We start from the raw sequence: 11,691 nt of genomic DNA, 5'->3' as shown, positions 1-11,691 counted from the left end.
AAGGGGCCGCTGGTGGGGTGTCTCATGTGCATGACCATACTGCCCTGAGGGCCAGAAACCTGCATACAACACAACATCAGAGCTGGCTCAAATGATTACATGCACATCACTTCATTCACATACAGAAGTTAGTGATACCTGCTGTGTGTAATGACCTGGAAGGGAAGCAACGGCTGGAGGGGCTCCGGGTCCAGAGGACTTCCCACTGGGGCTGGCAGAACCGGGTCTGAGTGGACAGAGACAAAGAAAAAGATCTAATGAAACACATTCACGCCACTGCCGCACATTATAGATATTTTCCAGCAAAGGCCGCAAAAATATAGTAAGCTGCTACAACTAGTGGTTTGAAAACATGGCAGAGCAAAATGTCTGCAAAGCTCTCAACTAGAGATTGACAAATAATATGTTCTACACACGTTTTGTACTTTTCTGCTTTTTATATATATATATATATATATATATATACAAAAATCACATCTACTGAAAAATGGCGCTATGTGGCGGCCTGTAGTTAAGTGCCTAAAACATTGTGTAGTTAAGCAAGAAGATGAACTGATCTCCAAAAGGCATAAAGATGAAACATTCTTTTCAACATTAAGCAATATTAGTGTATTGTTTTTGTTTTGTACAATTTTATAGTGAAAAAAGGAAAGGATCACCATGCAAAAGTTTGGGCACCCCAAAAGATTTGAGCTCTAAGATCAATTAGCTTGTTAGGGCTATGGCTTGTTCACAATCATCGTTTGGAAAGGGCAGGTGATGCAAGTGTCAAATTCCACAAGTCAGGAGAAGGTTATAAGATAGCAAAGCATTTTCAGGTAGCCGTTCCTTCAGTTCGAAATGGCAGTTAACAGGAACTGTTACAAAAGACCTTCAGGAAGATTTAGCTGACTCTGCAGTAGTGGTGCACTGTTCTACTGTGCAGCGACACCTGCATCCTCACCGTAAAATTCAGCGTCAGAAGTTTGCAAATGAACATCTAAACAAGACTGATGCGTTCTGGAAACAAGTCCTGTGGACTGATGAATTTAAAATAGAACTTTTTGGCCACAATGAGCAAAGGTGTTTGGAGAAAAAAGGATGCAGAATTTCATGAAAAGAACACCTCTCCAACTGTAAAGCACGCAGGTGGATCGATCATGCTTTGGGCTTGTGTTACAGCCAGTGGCACGAGGAACATCTCACTGGTAGAGGGAAGAATTGATTCAATTATATACTGGCAAATTGTGGAAGCAAACATCACAAAGATGTATTCTACAACAGAATGATCCTAAACACACATCAAAATCCACAACCTACTTCAAGAGGTGCGAGCTGAAGGTTTTGCCATGGCCCTCACAGTCCCCTGACCTATACACATCATCGAAAATCTGTGGCCAAATCTAAAAAGAGCAGTGGATGCAAGAAAGGCACGGAGGACTTCCAGGGGCACATGGCCGCATAAACGATCACTCCCATTCAGTCAGAGTTCATTCCCCAATTTAAATATAAGTAACCTTTCAATTTTTCCCTAATTCATGATGGAAGGGGAAAAATATAGGAAGGGCAAGGGAAAGTAGTCCTGGAAATTAGAGCGATAAAATAGCAACTATGGGGACAAAGAGCGAGTGAAAACTGATAGTGTGAGTCAGGCCGAGGTCTGGATAGCCATTGAAGAGTGGACCGTGGACTTCAGAGAGGTGCCGAGTCAGTCACTACAAGCCCACAGATGAAGTTTAACGAACCTGGAATCACGCTCAAGGCATAACATTGTTCACATTTATGGCACCCAGAGGCAACTGAGGGAATCAGCAATAACCAATTTATTGACAATTTTATTACAAGAGTTGGAACCTATCGCTAAAGTGAAACTTGGAATACAGCGGTGTCACATAGCGCTCGGCCCCAAACCACCTAACGAGGCACAACCCAGACCAGTGATTGTGCACTTTCAGGAGTTTAAAAACTAGAGATGGTGTTGCACTCTGTATGCAAGATGGCCCAAGAATCTCACAGACCTAGAAGCTTTTTGTAAGGAAGAATGGGCAAAAATCCCCATACAATGAAAGACTCACCTGGCTAAAAAAAAGGGTTTACAAGCCGTGATAGTTGCCAAAGAGGGTGTTACTAAGTACTGACCATGCAGGGTGCCCAAACTTTTGCTTCAGGCCCTTTTAATTTGTTGTTATTTTGAAACTGTAAAAGATGGATATAAAAAAAGCAAAATTGCTTACAATATTAAAGAAATGTGTCATCTTTAACTTTGTAAGGCCGGCATCAAGATGTCATAAAAGTCAAAGAACTCTGCGAGAACCAAGTCATAAAAACTCACACAGAAGAACCTTTTCACCTGAGTCAACACATCCTACTGAGCAAGGACAATAAAACACAAATCTCACATCTGACCTCTATCTCACCTCAGGCCTATTCTCCTAAAACTCACAAACATCTGCCCCCCTCTACTCCTTCCCCTTCAGCGCAGAATCACTTCAAACTCACCTAAGATCCACATGCATCAAAATATGATGACTGATGTATACAAATAATGTGACTAGGCATCATTTAAAATGTCTCAGTGTGACCGGTATATGTATCTTTCTATTGGTAACAAAGTTATAAGGTCTTTGCCAAATGCTGTATAATTCTGGAGGTCTGTCCCCATTCTGTATGTTAATGAGAGGTATGTCCCCAGGACTTCCAAACCTAACCACTCCCAAAATTGCCTTTGATCATGGTTTGGGTATTTAAGGAGATGTGACACATTGTTCATGGTTCTCTTTAGTCAGACGATCCCAGACAGTTTACTGTGTGTAGTTTTTAATCAGGTAATGGCAGTCTGAATTTCTTAGGTTTTGATAAAATGTCTAAATTTGACTTATCACTGTCTAATTGGAATTGATTAATTTATTATGTTACATGTTCAATAAATTGTTACATTTGCGTTTAATCTGATTTACTCTGAAACTATTGTCTTTAGTAGATTACGTTAAGTCCTTTGCAGCGGACTAAAGCCGGTTTTGAGTGGAGCATGTGGGACAACGACTGAGACTTTAGAGCTCCCACTAACTAATAGGCATTATTTCTAATGTACTTGGTGTGTACAGGCCCGATAGGGAATTTCCGTTTAGTGTCGACCAAGCCTAAATAGGGTGAAGTCTAAACCTCTGGTTATTGTAATATTTTCTAGCCAAGTGTACATAGGAAACTATGGCATGATCATATAAAACTACTTTAACTTGGGTATGTTGGTCTATCTTTGTAAATGTAGTGGTCATGACCTCTGGGTAGAAATGTTACTCTAATGAAGCGTTTACTATCTAAGGGGACTAAACAAAAGTACTTGTAGATAAAAGGGCAAGCAGGAGCAGCCATATAATTAGTATTTAGTCAATTACTGTTTTAATGACCAAAACTGGCATGTTCACTGCCGGCACGAGACTCTCTAAGCGTCAGGAATCCGAATGAATAAGCACAATATAAAATAGTTGAATGATGATGATTCAACGTTAAATCAAATTTAATAATAATAACTAAGATTAGAACATTAATATATCCTTAGAAACTTTTATAATTGGTGTCAGATAAAATAAACGAGGATCTTGAAGTGAATATAGTGATTTAATTGGAATGAAATAACTTACGATAAGACAGAACACGATAATACGATAATAGCGCACGATAAGAGTCAGTTGTTCTTTGTCTTTGAAGACTGTAGTTACACCTTTGTATGAAATCTGCAGTTTTTTGGCAATTTCAAGCATTGTATAGCCTTCATTCCTCAAAACAATGACTGACTGATGAGTTTCTAGAGAAAGACGTTTCTTTTTGACCTAATATTGACCTTAACACATGCCAGTCTATTGCATACTGTGGCAACTCAAAAACAAACACAAAGATAACGTTCAGCTTCATTTAATGAATCAAATATCTTTCAGCTGTGTTTGATATAATGGAAAGTGATTTTCTAGTATCAAATGATCAATTTAGCATGATTATTCAAGGATAAGGTGTTGGAGTGATGCTGCTGTCTAAATCTGATCAAAAATGACTTTTTTTCAAATAGTGATGATGTTTTTTACATCAGTAATGTTCTGACTATACTTTGCGATCAGTCGAATGCCACTTTGGTGAATTAAAGTACCAATTTCCTTCCGAAACAGCAAAATCTGTACATTATTCCAAACTTTTGGCCACCAGTGTATATACAGTTTAAGCCAGAAGTTTACTTACACTGTAGCAAAAATCACTGATTAACAATTCCTGACATTTAATCGTAGAAAACATTACCTGTCTTTGGTCAGTTAGGATCACTACTTTATTTTAAGAATGTGAAATATCAGAATAATAGTAGAGAGAATGATTTATTGCAGCTTTTATTTCTTTCATCACATTCCCAGTGGGTCAGAAGTTTACATACACTTTGTTAGTATTTGGTAGCATTGCTTTTTAATTGTTTAACTTGGGTCAAAGTTTTTGGGGATCCTTCCACAAGCTTCTCACAATAAGTTGCTGTATTTGTGTCTCATTCCTCCAGACAGAACTGGTGTAACTGAGTCAGGTTTGTAGACCTCTTTGCTCACACACTCTTTCAGTTCTGCCCACAACTTTTCTATCGGATTGATTTGGAAGACCAAATGGACAAATTAACTTCCTGGCTGATGTCTTGAGATGTTGCTTCAATATATCAACATAATTTTCCTTCATGATGCCATCTAGTTTGTGAATTGCACCAGTCACACCTGCAGCAATGCACTACAACAACATGACACCAGCTGGACCAGTTGGCTGCTGGACCAGTCAACATTCCTGGCAGAGTGCTCAGAGGATGTGCAGACCAGCTGGCAGATGTTCTTACCAACATCTTCAACATCTCCCAGAGAAGCGCCATCGTTCCAATGTGCTTCAAGGCCACCACCATCGTCCCCATGCCAAAGAATACCCTTCTGTGTCCTGTCTCAAGGACTACCGTCCTGTCGCACTCACACCAATCATTATGAAGTGCTTCGAGAGGCTCGTCGTGAGGCACATTAAGACCCAGCTGCCACCCTCACTAGACCCACTGCAGTTTGCGTATCATCCATCCGTTTAACAGACGACACCATCGCCACCACCCTCCATCTGGCCCTCACCCACCTAGATAAAGGACTCATACGTTCAAATGCTGTTCATAGACTTCACGTATCATCCATCCGTTTAACAGACGACACCATCGCCACCACCCTCCATCTGGCCCTCACCCACCTAGATAAAGGACTCATACGTTCAAATGCTGTTCATAGACTTCAGCTCAGCAAGAAAGACGAGTCAGCATACAGAGAGGAGGTGCAGCGGCTAACGGACTGGTGTAGAGCCAACAACCTGTCTCTGAATGTGGACAAAACAAAAGAGATGGTTGTTGACTTTAGGAGAGCACAGAGTGACCACTCTCCGCTGAACATCGACGGCTCCTCTGTGGAGATCGTCAAAAGCACCAAATTCCTTGGTGTTCACCTGGCGGAGAACCTCACCTGGTCCCTCAACACCAGCTCTATTACCAAGAAAGTCCAGCAGCGTCTCTACTTTCTTCGAAGGCTGAGGAAAGCACATCTCCCACCCCCCCAACCTCACTACATTCTATAGAGGGACTATTGAGAGCATCCTGAGTTTACTGCACCATTTCAGAACGTAAAGCCCTGTAGAGGATAGTGAGAAAAGCTGAGAAGATCATCGAGGTCTCTCTTCCCTCCATCAAAGACATATACACAAAACACTGTATCCGCAAAGCAACCAGCATTGTGGATGACCCCACACACCCCTCTCACAAACTCTTCACCCTCCTGCCGTCTGGCAAGAGGTACCGAAGCATTCGGGCCCTCAAGGCCAGACTGTGTAACAGCTTCTTCCCCCAAGCCATCAGACTCCTCAATACTCAGAGACTGGACTGACACATACACACACACACACACGTGTCCTGAGTTGCACTTTAATTACTGTCACTTTATACCTGGCTGCTACCTCAATAACTGATATGTGCACAGAACACTATCTCATAGTATGTTGTGTTTACATTTGGCATTTTTAGAAACTGTCATCTTTTTGCACTACTGCATACTGGTCGGCGCTGCACTGTCTCTCACTGTGTCTATTGTCCTGTTCATTTTTAGTAATTTATTGTACTGTCTCGTAATTTTTGCACAAGTTTGCACGTGCACTTTATATAGAAATGTTTAGTCTGTGTAGTCCCATGTGGTTCTGTGTTTGTCCTATGTTGTTTTTATGTAAAACCATGGTCCTGGAGGAAGGTTGTCTCGTTTCACTGTGTACTGTAATAACTGTATATGGTTGAACGACAATAAAAACCACTTGAATTGACACGATGCTGCCACCCCAATGCTTCACGGTTGGGATGGTGTTCTTCAGCTTGCAACCCTAAACCTTTTTCCTCCAAACATAACGATGGTCATTATGGCCAAACAGTTTTGTTTCATCAGACCAGAGGACATCTCCCCAAGAAGAAATATCTTTGTCCCCATGTGCACGCGCAATCTACACGGTCACATTTAGTTCCACTGGTTACAATTGTGACCCGTGTCTAAAAGGAGTTTTTGATGTATTTTGCACAGAGTTGTCAATTGTAAATTACAGTGCAGACTTTTTTGCATGAGTGGTGCAAATAGTCACATGACCAGAGCCATTTAATTCCACTGTGCTCCTGGAAAGATTCTCTGTAAAACACCCAATCATAATTTGAATCGAGTTGTGCAGTTTATTTTCTGTTGGGGGTTAGGTTTTGTGTGGATGCCTGAAAAATACATCCGGATGAAACGTATTTTGTCCACTCATCTTTATAAAGATATTGCAATTACACGAAATTATGCGATTAAATATTTTAATTGTTTGACAGCCCTAATATACATATAAACACACACATGCAGTTCAAATTATTCAACCCCCCCAACACAGTAAGGATTTACAAAAGGTAAGCTTTTCTGAATATAGAATACAGCAATGTCATAATTATTCATCCCCTATTGCATGTAGCCGTTTCTTAAATATGTAAGGCTACACAAGAAATTGTTTTAAAACATTAAGTCATCAATCTGCAATGGCACTTATTTAAGTTTTAAAATTTAAGTTTAGCGTTGTAAGCAAAAATGTATTTCTATGCAAAAAGTGCAATTAAAAATAATCTGTCTCAAAAGCTAATAGAGGAGATTATTTCATTACACAAGAAAGCTCATGGCTAAAAAAGTACCTTTCCAAGGCACTTCAATTTCCAATAGACAAAGTTGGCAGCACTATTCATACATTTTTTTTTTTTTTTAAATATGGTACATCAGCAACCTTCTTGGGGTGTGGAAGAAAGCAAAACGTCAAGGGAAATGTTGACTCAATATTCAAGAAGTAATTAGGAAAGACCTGTGGAGTCCTGGAAGGTTTTATAGACGTATGACACTAAACTGAAAATGAGCTTTAGACCCATGGGTCAGCAGTACGTCTGGAGTAAGACGACAAGGCGATGACAAGAACGAAACCATCCCCACAGTCAAGCGTGGATGTGGGTCAGTCCTGTGATGGGGGTGTTTTGCAGTTGTAGGAAACGGCTATCCTGACTATGTGACTGACACCATGGATTCTTTCAGTCCATCATTAAAAACCCATTGCAAATCTTTGTTGGGATTACAAGGAAGCAGTGGCAGCACAGAAACCAATGTATGTCAATGAGCTGGAAGCTTTTGCTCATTGCAGAATAGTAGAAATTCACTATTCAAAGTCATAACATAGACATCATTTTTGTAAAATGACCATTAATTTCTTTAGGAGTACAACTGTAATGAGGAAATAAATACTGAGGGGAACTTTAATTTGACAGTTATATTTAATGCCATCAGAAACGGCATTCTGTTGTGTGTGTGATATGTAAAGGCTCAATATTGAGTTATTATATTTGCTCACCTGTAAGAGCCGCTGGGTATTCCAGGTGAGTGGTTGTGTTTATCAGAGAACTGGAATCCTTTCATATCCATTTGAGAGGGCTGCAGAACAAAATACTTGATTTACCAGAGAAATGTCATGATTGATACACACAGGAAGAGGACTGGACACAGTAACCTGCTCCTGTGTGTGAGATTGTTGTTGAGATTGATTGCTGGCTCTCACCTCTCTGCTGGCACTCATGATGGGTGGTTGTGATCCAGGAGGCATCATGCGGCGTGGAGCTCCAACAGACAGGTTCTGGTTCTGTTGCAGCTGGATGGACTGAGGCAGAATGAGATGCTGTTGAGCGGAACCATACCGGAGCTGAGAGCCAGGCATGGGCATCGTCACCTGAACACAAACAACACGCACGTTTAACACCAATGCTGCCAAATTATGGTCCTAAACCGTTAAAAAAACTGAACTCTGTAGAATGAAAAATAAAGATTAAATAACAGATCCCAAAATCTGATTGGAGAAGCTACATTCGAAGCCATTGTAAAATATACAATCACTAAAATATACACACACGTGACCACACATTGAATTCCATATTAATAAAGGTCTATACATCTACAAATCTAATGCTAATGCCCTATACTACTTACGAGCAGTAAACTCTTTTATATGCAGTCTATCAAAAAGTTTATGATAAATCATTGGCAAAATTTATTCTTGACCATCAAAGATGAATAATTATAAATGAGAATCTCAGTTTTCTGACACTAGATTAAGCTTCTAGTCCACTCAGATGCTGAGATTTGACAACAGTGAGAAAGGTGCCTGGGATCACAAAATTGACTGCATGTCAATGGACAGTCAACTGTATTAGAGCACAACCTGCATTTAAAAACTTTAAGACATTTTCCTCTATAACCCTCCATTTGTCTCATTTTACAGCAGGGGAGGGGTCTGTAAAATTGTGTTTGGTGAGCTTTTAAATTTGAGTGTGAAAAATGCAGGTGGCAACCAAAAGATTCTGCAGAGCTGAAGAGGTTAATAAATAAATTATTAAAATGTATTGAACACCACAATATAGCTGTAGTTTTATAAAAGCAATAAGACAGTTGGGGTTGTGTTACAATAATTGAACCATGGTAAAATCATTATAAAGTCTGACAGTGTTCTCGTGGTCTTGCCTGTATGAGCTGTGAGTCCATGAGTTGTGATGTGCTCATTCCAGCGGCTCCATCATACACCAGCGGCTGACTGCCGTTAATAGGCTGATAGTGAGATCCAGACTGTGATTTCACCAGCTCTGATGGCTGCATGCCGGGGAACGCAGAGTACGGCCCTTTGAGAGGAGCTCCTCCAGACAGCAACATGGCACTGGGCTGAGACAGGTTTGGATGCATGTACACCTGAGACCTAAAAGACAACAAGAAAATAACAGTCAGAATATTCACTTGACCAGATGAAAGGAAACACCTAAACAACTGTGATTGAGTTCGCCTCAATGCAGACAATTATCACAGGTTCCGTTTCACATCCGAGTTCAGTTTCTTTAATCAGTAGCGCATCAGTGAACAGAACCCACTTGAAAACAGAGTCTTTAGGTTCATGTGGTTTCCAGTACTGTTTCCAGTTGGTATGGAAGCAATTTGTACCAATTTATGCAAGTGAAGCACTACTGATAATCTGTTCTGTGGATGGAAAGTTATGGCAGTAAAACCAAAGGGACAGAGTGAAATTCAGCATCATCATCTGACACAAATGTACCAAACTATACAATGTGTAAAAAAGGCTGTGGAGCAGGTGCGAGTTACCTGAATGGAGGGATGGAGCTGAACATCTCTTGAGACTGAGATACAGGAAGAGCTCCACGTAAACCCAGCTGGGCTTGAGCCTGAAGAGACGTGTGCAGAGAGATGGGAATCTGCTGAGGGGTCCCCTGCACACAATCACAGGAAACATGGGTTATTCACATGCACATTGTCCCTACATTTATCCAAGCCATTCTTAGAATTAACAGATTTCAAACCGAAGTCTGTAATTTCTGTAAATATAATGACTTTTAAAACACTCCACATCTGCAAATGGTCAGGTCAATCACACAGTCCTGCACCAATCTTACACCATTGGTTGAGTCAATGTTGCTGTGTAAGTCAATATATTTATAGCAATTTAACAGAATAATAAATTATCCAGTTTCATGGCACAGATGTTTGAAGGTAACTATTGCCCCCTTGAGTACTGAGGTTTGTTCCTGCCACAAAAATGCAAGTACGCATGTGATGTGCGTTTGCATTTGCATCAAGTATGTTTGTTCACTTTTCTGGAATCAATCAACATGTTGAATCTGCATATTAATCTGGGAAATGAAGAAGTACTTTGAACATAAAACAATTCACACACTTCACCTATAAACAAATCTCATTAAATGTACAAATGTCTACAAAAACAAGCACTCAAAGAATTTAAAAGAATTCACACATTTCAACATTTCTAGGATAATGAATATATTTCATTGCAGAATACACCTTTAAAAGTAAATATTCACTAAAACACATTTCCATGACTTCATGAATTTTAAATTCCCTAATGATTGTGGGAAGCCTGCATGCAGAATATCTTTAAACAGTTTTCACAATATCAAAATACTGAAAGACAAATCTACATTTATAAGGTAAGGTTAAGACTGCATCACTCAATGTGTGTGTGGACGTGTACCTGTTGGTAACTGGGCTGCTGCGTCAATGGAGGCACGAGCCGTGGCTGACTGGGAAACACATGACCATCCAGATACAGTGGGGGAATGTGACTGCCTACAGACACGCATCACAACAGTACCACGTTTAGAGCCATACACAATCACTGCACATGTTATTAATGAGTGTGATAAGCGTCACTCAGACAGAATGTGAGACCTTGCATGGAGACGGAGGGAGCAACAGATGCCACAGGCATGGGTGGCATGGAGACGCCACCGAACGAGCTGTAGCTGACGCCGCTGGAGGAGCCCACGGTGCAGGCCGGCTGAGTTCCAGACCCCACGCCACCGGGAGAGCCCTGCTCTGGGAGAGACTGAGAGTTCTCCCACGCCTTACGAGCAGACTCCATCTGACACCAAAAAACACAACAATGCTTCATTATCATTATTCATCAGCTTTTTTACATCAATAAAAATGAGTGGTATCATCACAGCGAACATCCTCATACTGGATTGTAATTGGCTGGCACAAATCCCAATGGTGTTACAGATTTGGGCCAGCTGACAGTGCTAATGCTTGTCAGCTGTTTATCAGTGATGCAAATTCTGATGATGCAGCTATGGGTTTTTGTAAAAATTGTAAGGATGACTCATGATGTTCTTTGAAGCATCAGTTACAAGGAGTTAAAAACAATCCAGTAACGTTTCCGGCAAAACAGTTACAAAAATAAATATAAATCATACATCTACATATGGAGTTTGACAGCATTGACCACGACTAATAAATTATTGCTTTTGGATCCATTTTAAAAGGTCAGTTTCAGAGTGGTATCAGATCAGCATAATTTGTGTTGTACTTGACAGTTGATAGTATGAAATCCCTAATGACAGAAGAAGTGATATGTTACCTTGAGTGTGAGGTCAGCGGATGGGAAGCTGATGGGGTTGAGGTTTATTCCAGGCTGCAGATGGTCTCTACGCAGCATCGGGATGGCTTGAGTCAGACCCGCCTGTGCACAAATATTAACAACAATTATAAATGGGTCAAGATTCTTCAAACATGAATAATGTACTAAATAAATCGCAATTGTAGCACATGTACGCAC

At 40.5% G+C, this 11,691-nt stretch overlaps 1 protein-coding gene across 1 annotated transcript in view; it reads right to left on the bottom strand.

The window, feature by feature from the left end:
* LOC127621372 (protein PRRC2B-like) overlaps positions 1-11,691 on the bottom strand; it is a 40,079-nt gene that overhangs the window by 3,589 nt on the left and 24,799 nt on the right. Inside the window, exons 21-29 of the mRNA XM_052094937.1 lie at positions 11,494-11,595; positions 10,803-10,995; positions 10,606-10,700; positions 9,702-9,826; positions 9,075-9,303; positions 8,119-8,286; positions 7,915-7,994; positions 139-226; positions 3-59 (exon numbers count right to left, since the gene is read on the bottom strand). Coding sequence (XP_051950897.1) covers positions 3-59; positions 139-226; positions 7,915-7,994; positions 8,119-8,286; positions 9,075-9,303; positions 9,702-9,826; positions 10,606-10,700; positions 10,803-10,995; positions 11,494-11,595 — 1,137 coding nt within the window. The remainder of the gene's footprint in view (positions 1-2; positions 60-138; positions 227-7,914; positions 7,995-8,118; positions 8,287-9,074; positions 9,304-9,701; positions 9,827-10,605; positions 10,701-10,802; positions 10,996-11,493; positions 11,596-11,691) is intronic.

This window comes from Xyrauchen texanus, chromosome 3 (assembly GCF_025860055.1).
Source record: "Xyrauchen texanus isolate HMW12.3.18 chromosome 3, RBS_HiC_50CHRs, whole genome shotgun sequence".
Taxonomy (NCBI): domain Eukaryota; kingdom Metazoa; phylum Chordata; class Actinopteri; order Cypriniformes; family Catostomidae; genus Xyrauchen; species Xyrauchen texanus.
The sequence above is the reverse complement of the archived record's forward strand: the minus strand, read 5'-3'. Positions and strand labels throughout refer to the sequence as shown.